This window comes from Platichthys flesus, chromosome 4 (genome assembly GCF_949316205.1).
Source record: "Platichthys flesus chromosome 4, fPlaFle2.1, whole genome shotgun sequence".
In the NCBI taxonomy this organism is placed as follows: Eukaryota; Metazoa; Chordata; class Actinopteri; order Pleuronectiformes; family Pleuronectidae; genus Platichthys; species Platichthys flesus.
The window spans coordinates 27,252,670-27,269,774 of NC_084948.1; the positions used below are offsets into that span (position 1 = coordinate 27,252,670).

Sequence of the window (17,105 nt, forward strand, 5' to 3'; positions counted from 1 at the left end):
TAAATGATGAAATATAGGAAATGTCTAAAAAAATGCAGCGATATGAATCAGGATGTGAAAATCAATGTTGAGATTATTTCAGCTGCTTTAACATATTTTTAAATATTTTTCAAGAGTGATTCCATCCGTCAACATCACATGTTGTCCGACTATATAATAAAAAAATCGTATCTCTGACAAATTATAAGAAACTGTGAGAAAAACTTAAAATAATGTAAATTATGTTTTGCTCCTGCAGCAAAATATCTAAAGGTTATTTGTCACATTAATGATCAAGTTTCAAACGAGCAGCAAAACTTTTCAGACCTTTGAGGGATTTGTTGTCAAATCTTATTCGTCAGCAATGTTACAAAAATCACAAAAATTGCTAAATTTTCTTTTTAAATTGTAACGCAAAAGAAAAATCAAAGATGAAGAGTAAAACTCTGATGGAGTAGATAGTGAGTGAGATGAGTCGCAGTGTGTGTTCAGGGTCAGAGGTCAGGGTCAGACTCATTTTAAAACTTGATCTTGATTTTACTCTCTCGTCCGTCTTCTGCAAATCACACATGAAATCGACCGACTGTAACAAACCTGCAAACTTAATAAAATCAAGAAAAGTTAAAAAAGGTCTGAACCAGATCCTTTGTGACATATCTTCCGATTTTCCTGGGACTGAACTGAAAAGAACGACATTCACAACCTTCAATCTCAATGTGTGTGTGTGTGTTTGTGTGTGTTTTACTGGCGTACATAAAACAAAAAAGAAGACCCTGGTGACTGGTAACGTCCGTCTTTGATTCATTCAGCTACTTTTTAATCTCACAGGTTTTCACACACATAATAAATAGTTTGCAGTTTGATAATTGTCCCGCACACTGACCCACACACACACACACACACACACACACACACACACACACACACACACACACACACACACACACACACACACACACACACACACACACACACACACACACACACACACACACACACACACACACACACACACACACACACACACACACACACACACACACGGGGGTGTTATCTTTTGATCAACTTAACCTGATTTTGTTAACGAACAAAATGAAAACTAAACACTTGCATGTTAACGGCAGCTCGTCATTTCTCCACTGAACAAAAAAACAAAAACATCATAGAGCAGCATGCTGTTGAAAGTGCACACACATACACAAATAAAAGACACACCATGCACCCGAACCCCAGACGTACAAACACACACACACGCGCACACACACACACACACGATTTGGCAAAATACTCCTCGGTAGTTTGAACTAGTCTGTGTCCACTTCTCCTCAATAGTAGTTTCACTCGCAGCTCGTTGCTTCCTTGTTCAAAAATAAGACCAACGTAGATAATAGGAGGGATGCAAGATGGCTGCCGCTGAGACGACAGCTGTGGCATCAAGTGAAAGCAAAGGATTGATATCAGCGTGTCCTCCTCACAGCTCCTCCTCCTCCTCCTCCTCCTCTGCAGTCGGCTGCTGATGAAAGTAAGGCAGGAAGTACTTCATTTAAATGTCTCAATATTTATTTTCTTCTGAAGTTCCGGCAGACGGCGCCCAGCATTGTCCTTCTCCTCTGATCTGACACTAGAGGGCGGCAGAGACAAACGCAGCCTGATGACTCGACACTACGCTTTAAAATGACTCCAGATGACACACTGGCATCTCACGAACATTAAAAGGCTTATTCTTGTCCTTCAGCACCCTCCCTCCTCATCACCACCCCTCTCCTCTTCTTCAAACTCGTCCTGCAGGTTTCTAAAGCGCCGGTCGCAGGCCAGGAGTTAAAAACAGATCCTGAAGCACAGCCTCCATCGCAGCCTAAGCCATGTAGAGGAAGGTGTTGATGTCGGCCTCCTCCCTCTTTATGTACTTGTGTTCGATGAGCCACTCAATCTGCTCCTTGATCATCTTCTTCTGGGGCAGGAACATGTTCTTCAGGATCTCCACCAGCTCCGTCTGCAGCTGAGCGTTGCTGAGCCTCTTCCTCATTTTCATGATTTGGATGATGGCCTCCTGAGTTGGAAAAAAACAGTGAATGTTGTGAAAGCCTTTAGAAGCTGCATTACGCCTCTGGCCACAGCGTGTTGTAAAGATCCTTTCAGACCATGTGAGTGTTGTATTTTCAAACCTGAGTTCGGAGTATTCTGAGCTGCACGATTCCTTCGTTCTCCTCCTCTCTCATTCGCTCAGTGGTCAGCTGCAGGCGACCAATCAGATTGATCTTCCCTCGCTTCTGGACTTTGGAATTCTTGCTGAGAAAAACAAAAACAAAAAGCAGAAACCAGAACAAAGACAATCAATGACCAGTCGTTTCTGGTGAGGCATCAACACGCACAGACCTCAACATGCTGGTAACTCATTGGGGAACATGCATATTTACTTTTTCTAAATTTAAATACAAACTTTAAAACCGTCTTATTCTTCAGTATAACAAGTGTTTAGGAACAAAAAGTAATTTGCCATGTCTTTTAAAAAACACATTTCGTATTTCTAGAAACCCAGGAGGGAACTTACATGAGGGAGAACTCCTGGTTGACGTAGAAGATGGTGCTGTCGGTGAAGTCTTTGGGAGAATTAACTGAAGGATCGTAAGACAGCACCTGCCTCTTCAGTTTGGGGAAGGCGACGAGTGACTGAAGAGAAAGAAAAGAGCAGAAGAGATTTATGTTAAGTTACTAAATATCATCGATACTTGAGTTATAGAAACGGCCGGCGTGTAAGTTCCATTACTGCTGAAGATATTCTGATGTTTACATTTGAAAGGACTGAACTATCTCTGCTTGTAAAGATTTGTGCCGTTAAGAAGAAAATATGCACAAACATAATTCATGATGTTTTTATAGATAAGAAAATGTTTCAGTCCTAAAGATGGTTTGTGTGTTTATATCTGCTGAATACAGATATGGATCTTTATTATTGATACTGGCACAATTATTTATTAAACACAATTCACAAAGACTGTAATGAACCTCAGTGAATGAACTTATAATTGTTGGATTTGAATAAAGCCTCTAAAAGGTCTGACCCAGAGGGTGCGTCGCAGCTCGGCGTCTGGCAGCTCTGTGGCCAGTTTCAGGTTCTCAAAGCTGATCCTCTCTCGTGGTCGCTGGTTCCAGGCGAACAACACGGCGAGCTGGAAGGTCGTGACCTCCAGGTCGTACTGACCCACCTCGTTTTTAAAGGTGATCTGAGCAGAGAGGAGGAGAAACGATAGGAAAGTTTGTGAAGAAGTGTCCTTTACTGATTTGATGGCGTCATGTTGCTCTGTGGGTTTTGTAACTTGACAAATGCTGAAAAGAATAAATCAGAGTAAATATTCTGTATCTACGGCTGATCTGACACAAACATCCGAGAGATCTGAAGGTTTTCTGTTCACATCTCACAGGAGACATGATGCAATCATCTTGAAAACAGTCTCTGCCATTTTATTCAATGTTTGAAAAAGAGGAATGAAACAAGTAGGAACATCCGCAGCGAGCTGTCACATGAAGACCTGCCGGCAACAGGCTGTACACACTCATCTCTTTATGAACCTTTTTATAGATACAGAAAAATAGATAAAAAGAAGAGAGAAGGTGAGGTTATAAGGAAAGATGAGACAAAAGAAGATCAAGATGAGAAGAGGACGACTGCACGAGGGGAATAAGAGGTTAAAGAGAAAGAAGAAATTGAAGAAGAAAGGAACAAATCTAAATTTTTCAGGAGTTTAAAATACTCTATTTTAACTTTGAATTCTGACTGTTGGCTCCTCATGGCAGCAGGATCCCTGCAGGACTCTACTCACAATGCCGTTGGACATGAGGTGATGCCAGTGGAGTTTGCGGCCGCTGTGGTTCCTCTTGTAGAAGTCCTCCACCTCAGGGATCAGGTCCTCCAGCTCTGTGGGCAGCGACACAAACACCTTCTCACTGCTTCGGGACCAGGCTCCAGCGTTCAGGATCTTAATGTTCACGCTGTCCGCTGCAGGGAGAAACAAAGAGGAGAACACTGAGGAAGAGCAGCTTCCAAATTTATTCTTCCTTCAGGAAAATCCAATGTGTCAGGTAAAGATGTGTGTGTCTGTGTGTGTGTGTCGTACCTGGCAGTGCCAGCCTGTTGTGTTTGTGCATCTCTTTGAAGACCTGGTTGAGGTCCTCTGACACCTTGATGTCCTGAAACATTCTGGCCAATTTATTCACGTAGTCTGCAGGCATCCCGACTTCCTGCACAAACACATAACAACACGTTTGTGATAGCGACATGATGCACCCTGGGAAAAAAGAGGGGAGCAAACTCCTCTCTGGCAATGGGAAACGAGTCAATCATCTTTTCTAAGCAGTGTAACCGTGTACAACTCACCCTCAGCCACTCCACCATGTTCTCCTCGATCTCACTGTCAGCGGAAATGTCCAGAATCAGGCGTCTGGTCAGGTGAGCTTTGTGGTAACGCATGAACACGTCTTTATTCTGGACATACTTCAACACTAAGAGCTGCAGAGACCAGGAGAGGAGAGAGGGTCAAGTGACAGCAGCTCGGAGTGATTCTACTAAAACTCAGATAAACAGAGCAGAGACGAACCACTTCTTTGAGTTTGAACTCGATTTCCTCTGAGCCGAGTTTCTTGCTGAGAGGAGTTTTCCTCAGCAACATGTCACAGTAGTTCGCCAGCAGCTCTGGACACTTTGACTCGGGCTGAGTCTTCATACCCACACTGGTTGAGCAGAGGAACACACACATTAATACTGTGGAGATAACAGCCGGTCAGGTGCTTTTACAACAACAGGAACATTTCAGGAACCTATTTGGCGCCTGGAGCAGCAGGAGGCCGGACATGACATCCTGCTCCATCATTCTCTGCATCTTCTCCTTGTACCGCTCACTGTGACTTTACAGACTTTTTCCTGCTATATCCTCACATGGGCTCCCTCAGGAAAAGTTCTGGATCATCATGTTCATAGCAACTGACTCAGACGCCTGCTCACATGAAGCCCCCCCACAGTGAAGGTCTGAAAGCAGCTTCACACACAGAGCACAACCCTGTGACGGTAGAACAGACGGTTCACACTCACCCTTTCTGCTTCAATGGCAGCTCCAGTTTGAAGATGGTGGCATCATTGACAACAGCTTTGTACGACTGCATGGGAAGAGACAACATGTCAAAGTGAGGAACACATTAGACTTAACGGAGCACGAGACAGGAACAATTAGAGCTGCCAATTTGTGTTTATTGTCAATTATCAGCTTTTGTTCATGTTGTCAATAAAAAAAACAGAAAAGTCCATGATGTCATCTTTCAATTTCTTGTTTGGTTTCAACTAAATCTGAAAACCTGCAACAATATTCAGTTTCTAGTGAATTTACCGTAAAGCTATTTTATTAATGTAGCCTTGAGGCAGAGCTGTGCAATGAACTGCTAATGTATCAAACAGACTTTTATAATCTTTAACAGGTTTCCGCTTCCTTCTGCACAGCGTGACCCACTGACCTTATCTCTGGACGTCAGGAAGCGAGGGTCGTCCTGAAACGCCTCCTTCACCAGCTTACTGAACCGGTTGAACAGCGTCAGCAGCTGCTCCACATACTTCTCCGAGTCCTGGATGAACACACATACACTATTGTACATGTTGTAAACGCTGCCCTCAAACGGCAACTTGTTTATCTTGTTCCCCACATGTGCTCAATGAGTTCTGGAGTCATCAATATATCACTGCTCCCAAACTAAATGTGATTTCCAGCTCTAGACACATCCTGCTGTACGTGTGCTTCATGAAAATCGGGTGAATGACATATGTGAAGTTGTGGAAAAGAAGAAAGATCTTTAGGAATTGTTATTGTATATTAAGTATGATGTATGAATAATGTGCTTTTCATCACTTTTAGTATCCTGCTGCCAAAGGTAATTCCAATATAGCAGGAAGTTAGAATTAATACATTAACATTAAAACACAAAAAGTGGCCTTAGTTTAAACTGGACATGCGACTGAGGAGATGAGCTCATTCAGAGTGTGTGTGATAAGTGTGTGTTGATGCACATACAGTTGTGATGGTCTCTGCAGCAGCCACCATGTCTGCTAGTCCAGCATTGAGGATATGATCCTCCAGGTCTTTCAGCATTGGCTCGATCCCACTGGGAACCTTGTCCATCAGTGAAAACATGAGGTGCAGCTCTGCTCCAGGGGGATGAAATTCAGCGTTACACACAAAGCAGGAAGCAGAATGATTGAATACAAAACTTTAGAAATTGCCCCTGATGTTTGTATTAGCAGTGCGTGAATGGTTTGTGATACGAGTGGGTTGAATGGTTGTGAGTCTTTTTGAGTGGTCGATAAAGAAAACAAAAGCGCGCTAAGAATTCAGTCGATTCCTTTGACCATTTTGTCATATAAAGATGAAAAACTGTAACTAGTGATTGATGCGCTGACAGAGCAGCTGTACTCACTGTCTGTCTCGTTGCGTTTGATCATCCCCGGACATTCAGCTAAGATGGTCTCTTTGAAGGAGGTCACCAGAGCGTTCACACAACATTCCATAAGCTGTGAGGAAACAAAGACTTACTGTCAGAGCAACACTGAAATAAAAAAATGTCACTACGTCACAATCTTCTGTCAGTTATTCTTAAAAACCGCAGTCAGACCTGATAACATGTGAGTCCATGAGACTCTTTACAAACCCTGGTTGGTTTGTGATTGTAAAAACTTAATCAAATCAAAGTTTACAAGCCAGAAAACTGATTTTTCTACATGAAAAATAAATGCAGGTGGCACAAGGGAGATAACTGACAAAACAAGCTGGAAATAAAATAAATTCCTCATGTTGATATTTCCGATCCTGCCAAAGACACTTACTGCTTGAACAGAGTTACATTCTCGACGTGTCTCTAGGTATCTTAGTGCTCTCTTCTCCTCTTCTCTCAGCTTCGCGTCTGCCTGCAGGGAAACACAACACAGATTATTATCAAAGTATTAGTTAGCAGCAGATTAGAACCATGTCCTTCGTGTACTCTAGAAGTCGATATGCTTGTGACGTACATATTTCATGTAGTTCTGGACGCCATTTTGTTGCAGGTAGGCGGGCGCCTGTGTTCTGTAAAACCTCTCTGTGGAGTCTAGGTAGGCTTTCTCAAAGTTGTCCCTGTAGATCTGCAGCTTGTCCTCTGGGTTCGAGCACAGGTTCACTGGGGAGAGAACAAGCAGAGAAGAAGCCATTAAATGTGTTTTTTAATAATTAACGTTGACAGTAGTATGTTCCCATCCTATATATATGTTTACAGCAGAAATGCAGAAGTAAATGTTTGTTTGTCTCAGGTTTCTTTCCATACATAGCAGCGTTGATGTGTCCCTGTGTCCCTCTTACCATAGGACTCTCGTACTCCGATGACCAGCTGGGAGTCGAAGGCCTCCCCCAGCCTCTCAGCGTGGACTAACTTCATGGCGCTGTCCTGCAGGCGACTCTTGATGTTGGAAAAAATCGATTCGTTCCACGTGTCCAGCATCAGCTGCAAAACAAACAACAGGGGTAGAAAAAATGTATCAAGTATGTGCATGAAGAGCAGCAAAGCTGTTCAGTAGAACGTCACACTCAATTTCCTACCATCCATTCACTTAATACATGAAGAGCTGTAGAGATTTCCCTCCTCCTCCTCCTCCTCCTCTCACCTTGCGTACGATGCTGTCCTCCATGTTTGCTTTCTTGTTGCTGCCCTGTTTGCCCATGAGCGTGATCTCCAGCTGACAGAAGGGCTTCGGCAGGATGTCGCACTGGGTGAAGAACTTCCTCCACTCGATGATGTAAGCTTTGAGCAGTGCTGTGTCGTCCTGGTGGCTCAGCACCCGCTGCCATGGGGGGGAAGCATGTAAAGGTTAGAGGGGATGCAGTTCAACCAGAGTTACACATCCTGATCTTTTGTTTCCTAAAACTAATCCTCCACATGTCTTTGTCGTTCCAGAGGTAATGTGGTGGTGGAGCAGAATGTTCACTTTGTCTAAGGCTGGAGTTTTAGAGTTTGTATAGAAATACGTGTGGTGAACATTAAACAAACTGTCCCTCATCCTTGAAGCTCCGGCTCTGATTGGTAAAACCTGGACCGTTTTTTATAAACCTCTCAGAAATAATCTCTTTTCATCCCTTTGTGGTTCTATGGTTTCATACTAAGTGTACAAGATACTCCTCTCCTCTCACAGTGGGCCCTCTGATGCATTTTCACATCATGATGTTAAGAAAAACACTAATAACAACACAAAGACGGCACATATCCCCACACCACTTACAGCTTGTGCTTGTTTGATGAAGTCCAGGATGTCCTCTTTGAGAGCCTGGTGGATCTTGGCTGGTCCTTTGTCGTCCCATAGACACACAGCATGAACATCCCTGACAGACGAGAGGGGAGAGGAACGTCACTGAAGTTCATTCAGGTTCATTTTTAATGTGATAGTGTATTAAACAGTGATGTTTATGTAACTCTACAGGAGATGTAACTGAGGTCTTGGTAAAGACATCCATGCCAACAGCTGGTTTGTGGGAGGTCCTGTTACTCACTGATACACTTTTTCTAGATTCAGCTCTTTCTGTGAAATTTTAGTGACAACAAAACCTAATTCTAGTTTAGACTCTGGAGGCTTGGAATAGTTTCAGAATGTCAACGTGCTGTTTTCATGGAGAATCAAGGACCTGAGGGACACAGAATATCAGCATGAGCAGAAAGAAATGGAGCATCAGTCAACAACTCAACATCAAGGTCACTGACAAACGGAAATGTTCCCCCGTGCAACTTAGTTTGTAGAGTAACAACGTAAATGCCCAGAGGAGCCACCATAGGGAACCAACTTTAAACACTTGGCTTGAAATGTGTCTTGATTTATCTCAAACTCCCATGTGGTGTGGCCTAGGGGGTAAAGTGGTCGTACTCCAACAAGAAGGTTGCCAGTTCAAACCCCACTCTTCCCCATCTGCATGCCGAAGTGTCCTTTGCAAGATACTGAACCCCTAAATGGCCCCTCATTGTGTTGAGTGTACTATTTGTAAGTCGCTCTGGACAAAAGCGTCAGCCAAATGACATGTAATGTAATGTGGTGACAGAAGTTACTTGTATTTTCAGAGCTCTTGAAGGAGATGATAAATCATAATTAATCTAAACAAGTTCCAGTTCCTCTCTCCTCCTTGTGTTCTCTTATCTAAAATATCAGTCATCATCTAAATCCTCTCCCTGACCACTTCAAAAAACCTTTTCCAGCTCTAACTGTGGACACGAGACACTCTTACGTTCCATTCTGAGACTTACACATGTTTACCTACAAGTTTCTGACACTGTGGGGATTATGTGAAGCTCCTGTTGCCAAAATCTAAGTCTATTGCACGTGTGTTGCTGAAATGAACCAAAATAGCCGGACTGTTGTGCCAGTCGGTGTTCAAAGAACCAACGCAGCTGCTTCAGGATCTGAAGCTGCAGCAACAGCTGATGCTGCCTGAAACCCTCAATCCATTGTCATCCGCTTATATGGGCTTGGGTCGGGGGTTAGCCGGCCAAATGGGGTTATTTCAGAAGATCCTCTCCCTGGCCACACTCTCCAGCTCTTCCTGTAGGAACCCAAGGTGTTGCCTGGTCAAAGGGGATACGTAGTCCCTCCAGCAGGTTCTGGGTCTATCCTGGGGTCTCCTCCTGGTTGGGACTTGCACCTCAACAGTCCCACCTCAACTGGGCAGCAGTTCTACTCCAGGCTCCCTCCAGATGCCTCATTCCTCACCACCTCTCGAGCTGAGCATGTATTCACATTAAACCACAAGCCCCAAATTTAGAAGACAGAAGAGACGGATCTTACGAGAACAAGTCGAACCACTGCTGCTTGGTGACGGCCTCCTGTCTGAGCAGCTTGAGAACGATGGGTCGCATCAGCTCCCACTTGTCCTCAAACTGCAGGGAGCCCTTGTTCTGCAGGAGAGAGGAGACGAACAGTTAGGAGAGCGGAGGTGATGAAGAGAAAAGACGGCTTAAAGAAGAGAGTGAAACAAAGAAATTAATAAATGATGACAGGCCAAGGGCTGCGATCAAGAAGGTTAATTCGATTTTCAAATTTTACTTTCATTGAAGAGCTTTTTATAACTTTAGCCAATTTCAACTCAGCTAAAGCAAGTCTTTAATTAGGTAAAGGATCATAATACCACAATCATTAACACAGTAGTTAGCTAAAGGGAAAACATCAACATAAATTAGTGGAGTTCATAACTCTGTCACAGCCCAAAAGTCTTAAATTCAATTAATCTGCACCGGATTTCACACACTCATAGAGTCAGTTCCCTAAACATGTCTGATGGTGTTTCGGCAAACAACCGACCCAAACCACTTCCTTCCAAGCTTCATGCTAATCTGTCCAGAAGTTGTTGTGTAATCCTGCAAATTAACAGGCAGACAAACAAACGCCGACCAAAACACAACAATCCTACTTCCCCTATCGTCATCTTCACATCTGAACCTCAACACAACTTTATCCTGACGCACAACCAGTCGTCTCTTATGATGCTTGACCTGAACTCAACCGCACCAAGTCTGCTTCCTGTCAATCCTGGGACTCTATGAAACTAGTGTATGATCATATTAATCCAACGGGCTGGACGATACGGCCAAAACTGTTATCAGGATAAAAATCAAGAATCATCAAGATGAATGCCACAGCTCCAGAGTGAGGGTTGTGGTTCTACACTCTTCTTTCTGAGAGTGACAAACAGCAAAACATTTGACACCTCTGATTCTGATCTGATATGAGTTACAGCTCCTCACTGAGCTACAACAATGCATTTGCTCTTTATTGAGAAGTTTACAGATGAAAGTTTGATAGGTTGTTGGTTTATTGCCCGACCGCACTGATCCATCACCTGTTCCATCCCATCGTGGACACATGAGCATCCCTCTGACTGCAGCTGGGCTCTATGCTCTCTTCATTTCAAACAGATCGAATCCCTCTATTACCAGTGAAACGTGTGTGGGAACAAGCACGTGATCAAATCATGAACAGAGACACTTCACCAGAACGGTCTCGTGTTGGGTCATTTAATGAAATACACGTATTTAACCATTAAACCCAACATAACTCCCTTCTGGTCGGGGAGGACTGAGGCTCTGTGGTTCCACTGGTATCAGCCCAGCACCGGGCGGTCCAGTAAGAAGGAGGTATCATATTGGTTCTAACGGGAGAACCGGTCCCTGGTACCGGGGTGAGGTCTCCCCTCGTACCGGGGTCTCCGGTGCTGCATTGGGGCTTGAATCGGTTCGTGTTCGGCAGCGGTTCTCCAGGGTGGAGGTGGCCGACCGGGGGACCGGCTGTTCCCGGGTTGGGTTGAAGGAACAGCGGATCGAGCCGGTTCGGTTCGAGGACCGGTTCTGTTCGGGTCCGCGGGGGAAATCACCGGAATCAACCGTGTGACAACTGTGACTTGAGACGCTGCTACTCGTGCTTGTATTTCACGTCTTCACACGATTAGAACCGATGTGTGTTGTTCACAGCACATGAAACACACAACTCCACCGGACACGGGGCCGCGCGCGGGGCCGAGCGGCTCCAGTCTGCTCATAAACCAGGGAAATGGGAAATATTCAAGTGGATCTTACCTTTATCAAATTCGACGTCGCCATGTTTCTTCAACTTAACATCTCGCGGAATCTCGCGAGACCGACGTGACAGCTCGAGATCACGTCATAGAAACAACGACTTTTATTTATTCTCTAAAAACTCCGTTCGAATACTTCATGAAAATAAATAATAACACAGAGTATTATTTATAACCGGGCTCCCGAGAAAATAAAATATAAACAAAAAGACAAAGACTAATCATCCTTGTGTAATATTTCAGTGATCAAATCAAACAATCCGCAAAATCTCATAAAAATAGTTTATTAAATAAAAATGTATGATAATCAGTTGCGCTGGTTTGAACAGCAGTTTGATTTAAAGCATCAGGTTTTATAAGGTCTCTTATTTTTAAGTTATACGTTCGCTCCTCTTCTGATATTATTGACTCAACCTTATTGGTACGTTAAAATAGATGGTTTCCATAAACATATATATATTTATTAGCATCATATTTTATAATCATTAGGCTTTACACTGCCCTTCAGAAAATATTGTTTGTCATTGTGTCTTGTTAAACAATAATACAGTAAAATATTGAATGAGTAAATAAATGAATGAGTAAATACATATTGTTTATTTATTTCTATGTGAAATTAGTGGAACAATGTCATGTAAATGTTTATGTAATTTAAAAAACTTCAGTGAAAGTTCACAAATACAATAATATCATTAATGAATGAAGAATCCATATGTTTTACTTCAATATTATGAAAATGATTGCATTGCAAGTGGAAGTATTGTGCTCATAGACCTAATGAAGGAAAAGTTTTATCAACTGAATGTACCTTAAGTATCAAAACTATTTGTTCAACAGCAAACTGTCTCCTATCCCTTTTACAAAGGTGCCATGTTATGTTCAAAGTTCAAAGCGTTTATTGTCTTATGCACAGTCCTGTAAAATGAAATTCTTTCTTTGCCTTCCACACTGAATACCATCCTTTTAAGAGTTAAATACATTAAACTTCAATTAAACTTAACATAATTCTATTAACTTTGAACAGGTACCATAGTTGAGTTAACGTACTTAATTAGTTTCCATAGTTTCCAGTTCCATAGAAAAAACAATGATGAAGCACTACTCCCGAAGCATGAGTTGTTATCTCATCAGAAGTGACAGTGAAAGCAAGAGGAAGCACATTGATTACATCTTCACATATCTTTCATCATCAGCTTTCATCTTATCTTTATCATTCACACACACACACACACACACACACACACACACACACACACACACACACACACACACACACACACATCCTTACAGATAAGTCAAAGACCAATCTTTGCCCTCTCAGTCAGTTAATCATTCAGCTCCAGCTCCATGAAGGTCGGCAAGTTAAAAGCTTGGATCCGAGGATTCCTCCATCACTGTTGTGGCGACATGGCTACCGAACAGTCCGAGGATGAACTCAGCTTCTCAAGAAACAAGAACCAGAGCAAGGGACTCATGATGAGGATCCGGAAATTTAAGCCAAAAGAAGTTTTCACGTGGTGAGTGAAGAGAAGCAAGTAAAGTGTATATTGTATATTGGAGGCAGGTTTTACAAGTGCTGGACATAGTAAACTGATTATTAACATCTATACGTACAGCTTCTTACTGTTGGATAATTATAAATTGTAAAAACCTTTTATTACTGAAGAAACAATTTAATAATATTTATAGCATAAAGTTTGGACTGTGCAGAGTGTTATACCAGAGGACTTTATTCAAGCTAAATCATTCCTCATGCTACGCTAAGCTAACCAGATGATGGGTGCAGCTTTACTGTAAATACACAAAATGGGTCTCGATCTGAACATCCAACTCTTACCTTAAAACGTTATTCCAATAAGATGTCAAGACTCACCACTATGTTATGAAGAATATTTAAAATGGATGATGATTGAAAAGTATACGTGTGGCTCTTTCAGATCACTCACTTTCTTCTCCCCCAGGAAGCTGGCCAAGACGTGGGCCATGGGTCAGGGCCTGGCTGTGCTCATATGTGGGACGGCCATCTGCTCCCAGTACCTGGCTACAAACTTCCAGGTGAACACACCCATGCTGCAGAGCTTCTTGAACTACATCTTGCTGTGTGTCACCTACACATCTATGCTGCTCTGCAGAAGAGGTAACCCCATCATTCAGGGTCCAAACGCCGGAGATAACACAGAGTTATCATATTGGAATTACAGCAGAATTACTAAATGTCAATAGTTTTATATCATTTCAGGCTATGTGCAAAATTTCTGATTATACAAAATGTGATATAAACGTGTAAGTGCATTGAAGTTAATGGGGATGAATCTGTGTCAGACTGCAGGGGTGGTGGTGAAGCAATCAATACTCAGTACTGAAGTTCAGGGCTGTTCCCCTTTAAAACGCAGGGGATGGCAATATTTTACAGATCCTGAAGAAACGAGGGTGGAAGTACCTTCTGCTTGGGCTGGTCGACGTGGAGGCCAACTACACTGTGGTGAAAGCATACCAGTACACCACCATCACCAGCGTCCAGGTGGGTGCAGGCAGAGCTTCACAGCTTGAGATTTTAAAACTGTCAAAACTGAAGTGTGTTACTCACGGGAAAGATAAATGTGTCTTAATCTTTGTTCTTGGATGTGTTCCTGTCTCCAGCTGCTGGACTGCTTCGTGGTGCCGGTCCTGATGGTCCTGTCCTGGTGGATTCTGAAGATACGCTACAAGATGGTTCACTTTGTGGCTGTGTGCATCTGTCTCCTCGGGGTGGGGGCCATGGTGGGGGCTGACCTGCTGGCTGGACGAGACCAGGGCTCCAGTAAGAACGCTCTTCATGTGTTTCCCCGAAAGAATTCTTTCAGCAGTTTAATGAATAAGACCCGGAGCAATCAGTTTAACCAATTTTATAGCTCTACTCCTCAGAGGAAGAATTAAAGGATTTAAACTGTGATGACACTCAATTTAATCCCTCTGCACCAAATTGTACAAGCTCATGGATGTCAGCTCCCTACGTATGCCTGGTTTGTTTCATCAAAATGAATTGTTCCCTGGGGAATTGGTGAAAATGTACTAACTCGTCATGTTAAAGAAAGGGGTAAAACCTCCCCCTTATTTGGATACTTCAAGCTTCAAGAAAACTGTTTGTGTAGTTTTTGTGTAACCCTGCAAACAGACAAACAGACACTGCTCCACCATCAGGGTGGTCGGTGTTATTTTGACATTGCTGAAGTGATGATGTTTCTTTCCTCAGCCTCGAACATCCTGTTAGGTGACGGCCTGGTGCTGCTCAGTGCAGTGCTGTATGCCATCTCCAACGTGTCTCAGGAGTACACAGTGAAGAACCTGAGCAGAGTGGAGTTCCTTGGCATGCTGGGCCTGTTCGGCACAATCATCAGCACCGTGCAGATGTAAGTGTTGGTGCTGTGACGAGTCTCAGGACTCATTAAACTCTATGGTTAATCTGGTGTTTTGTTTCTCTTAATGCAGGGTGATCCTGGAACGTAATGAAGTTGCTAACATTCAGTGGAGCTGGGAAGTTGGTCAGTACAAGTTATTGATTTTAATAAACCTATGTAGAAGTAGATATTGAGTGTTGTGATCTCAGCTTTTCTCTAAAAAAGAAAACCTAATCAGTAATTTTCCCTGTGTAAGTGATGATCTATGGCATTTCAATTGTTGCTGTTAGATGACGGTTGTGTGTTTCTCTTCACAGTGCTCCTGTTCTCGGCTTTTGCTGTGTGTATGTACACTCTGTACAGCTGCATGCCCTTAGTGATGAAGCTGAGCAGCGCCACCTCCATCAACCTGTCCCTGCTCACCACCGACCTCTTCAGCCTCTTCTCTGGGATCTTCCTTTTCCAGTACAACGTGAGCCGACACACACACACACACAAACACACATCCATATTCCCATCCATATTCCCATCAAGGTTCCTGAATAAAAAGTAGCAATGTTAAAGACAGGAATAAAATGAAATTCGTGGATCCTGGATGTATCAGCTCCAAAAGCCCCATCCTTCCTCCAAATTGGTGAAAATCTTCTCTGGCGTTTTTTGTGTAATACTGCTGACAAGCAAACATATAAACGCACAAACAAAGAACCAACGGACCTGGCGGAGACACAACCTTGTCTCAGGACTTATCCTTTGAGGTTCAGGTTCCTCAGTCGAGCACACGCTCCTGCAGCAGGGCGAGGGACTCAGTGTCTGGGTCACAGAGACCTGCTGGGCATCGTTAATGAATACAAATGAGGGTTAAAGTGTAACCTCAGTGTCATGTGTTTTAACTGAGGCTCATTCATTTACAGTTTATAAACTTGTGAGCTCTTTCACAGTTTACAATATGCTGAATCTGAAAATGTAAAAATGTAGACTGCTTTTTTTCGAAATTCAGTTAATGCAGGTTTAATATATATTATAAGATATTAGATAAATAAAAAAACATGTCAACTCAAAAATACTGATTATTACCAACTTAACAGCTCAACTCATCACGTAAAGTAATTACATTACCTCCCACCAACAAATTTTACAGCTCCTATAGTCAAAAGCTGCTTACATATTATAATTATTGCATTGCATGAATTTCCTACGTTACATTAAGTGAAAGCTGATCACTCTTTGCCCTGTGTCAGTTCTCTGGACTCTACCTGGTCTCACTGGTGGTCATCCTCATCGGCTTCATCACCTACAACGCTGTGCCAACTCCTGCTGCCCCCACAGAGGAGGAGGAAGAGGAGAGATCCAGAGCCGCAGCAGACCTCACCACCTCCTCCTCCGCCTGTGAGCAAGGAAGCTACTACGGCGCTGCAGCTTCTCAGAGTGAAATCACCAAGCAGGAAGTGTCCGTGAGGATCCCCGCTGAGGAGGTAGAGGATGACGAAGAGGAGCAGAAGGCTGATGTAGAGAAGAAGGACAGGAGGAAGGAAGAGAAGAAGAGGAGGAGGAAGAAGAGGAGACATTCAGAGCCATCACAGAACCATAGAGGAGGGAGTGATTTTGCTGTTGGATGCAGCACTAAAATGTAAACAATAGCACAATAACATACATACCATATATGTATATATATTTGAAACACTTATTTATTCAGTTTTGTTTGTGGTTTTGATACTGAAGCAATAAATTATAAAATTAAATATGTCCTTGTCAATTTACTTTTATTTAATCAGTTATTAGTTTATATATTATAGCAGTGCCTCATGTTTTTATTTATATATTATTTATTTGTTGTTTTTTTTGTGCGTTTCTGTGGCCCCTCCACTTTAATTTTCATTCAGCCTATTTATTAGTTTGCTTACTTTAGCAACTCTTTTATTTCTTTATTCAACTATATTTTGTTCAGGTATTTTATTTATTTGTTAGTTTATTTATTACAGTACATCTCTTTTTATTTGTATATTTATTTCGTTTATTTACGTAGCGTCCCCCTCCGATTACAACTGATGAATAAAATCTATCAGTTGTTTGTTTGTTTGTTGTGTTCCCCGGTGTTGCCTCGTGACGTCACCGCTGTCGTGAGGAGGGGCGGGGC

The 17,105-nt window shown here is 42.8% G+C and overlaps 2 protein-coding genes and 1 long non-coding RNA gene across 5 annotated transcripts; 2 read left to right on the top strand and 1 right to left on the bottom strand.

Annotated features, from left to right (window-relative positions):
* Window positions 1–758: 758 nt before the first annotated feature.
* On the bottom strand, window positions 759–11,662 carry LOC133951851 (cullin-5-like). The gene is made up of 19 exons (XM_062386060.1): window positions 11,596–11,662; window positions 9,812–9,921; window positions 8,264–8,363; window positions 7,652–7,828; window positions 7,350–7,491; window positions 7,025–7,170; window positions 6,842–6,922; window positions 6,436–6,529; window positions 6,033–6,163; window positions 5,482–5,589; window positions 5,066–5,130; window positions 4,575–4,707; window positions 4,355–4,486; window positions 4,095–4,218; window positions 3,801–3,976; window positions 3,042–3,203; window positions 2,531–2,649; window positions 2,145–2,268; window positions 759–2,029 (listed from the first exon to the last, which is right to left on the bottom strand). The coding sequence occupies exons 1-19, from the start codon at window positions 11,617–11,619 to the stop codon at window positions 1,835–1,837; spliced, it is 2,343 nt and encodes a 780-aa protein (XP_062242044.1). The 5' UTR covers window positions 11,620–11,662; the 3' UTR covers window positions 759–1,834.
* Window positions 5,620–8,225, top strand: LOC133951852 (uncharacterized). Its single transcript, XR_009920501.1, has 3 exons — window positions 5,620–5,749; window positions 7,355–7,854; window positions 7,942–8,225. It is a non-coding gene; the product is annotated as an uncharacterized LOC133951852 (long non-coding RNA).
* A 1,317-nt stretch (window positions 11,663–12,979) lies between the features above and the next one.
* LOC133951939 (solute carrier family 35 member F2-like) lies at window positions 12,980–16,688 on the top strand. 3 transcript variants are annotated; one of them, XM_062386194.1, is made up of 8 exons: window positions 12,980–13,111; window positions 13,556–13,731; window positions 13,988–14,115; window positions 14,235–14,394; window positions 14,827–14,983; window positions 15,063–15,115; window positions 15,289–15,443; window positions 16,210–16,688. In XM_062386194.1, exons 1-8 carry the CDS (start codon window positions 13,002–13,004, stop codon window positions 16,600–16,602), a joined length of 1,332 nt encoding a protein of 443 aa, XP_062242178.1. In that variant the 5' UTR covers window positions 12,980–13,001; the 3' UTR covers window positions 16,603–16,688. The 3 variants fall into 3 exon arrangements, with proteins under 3 accessions (XP_062242178.1, XP_062242179.1, XP_062242180.1); XM_062386195.1 differs by having other exon boundaries at window positions 13,005–13,111; window positions 13,532–13,731; XM_062386196.1 differs by having other exon boundaries at window positions 13,009–13,111; window positions 13,560–13,731.
* Window positions 16,689–17,105: the final 417 nt, after the last annotated feature.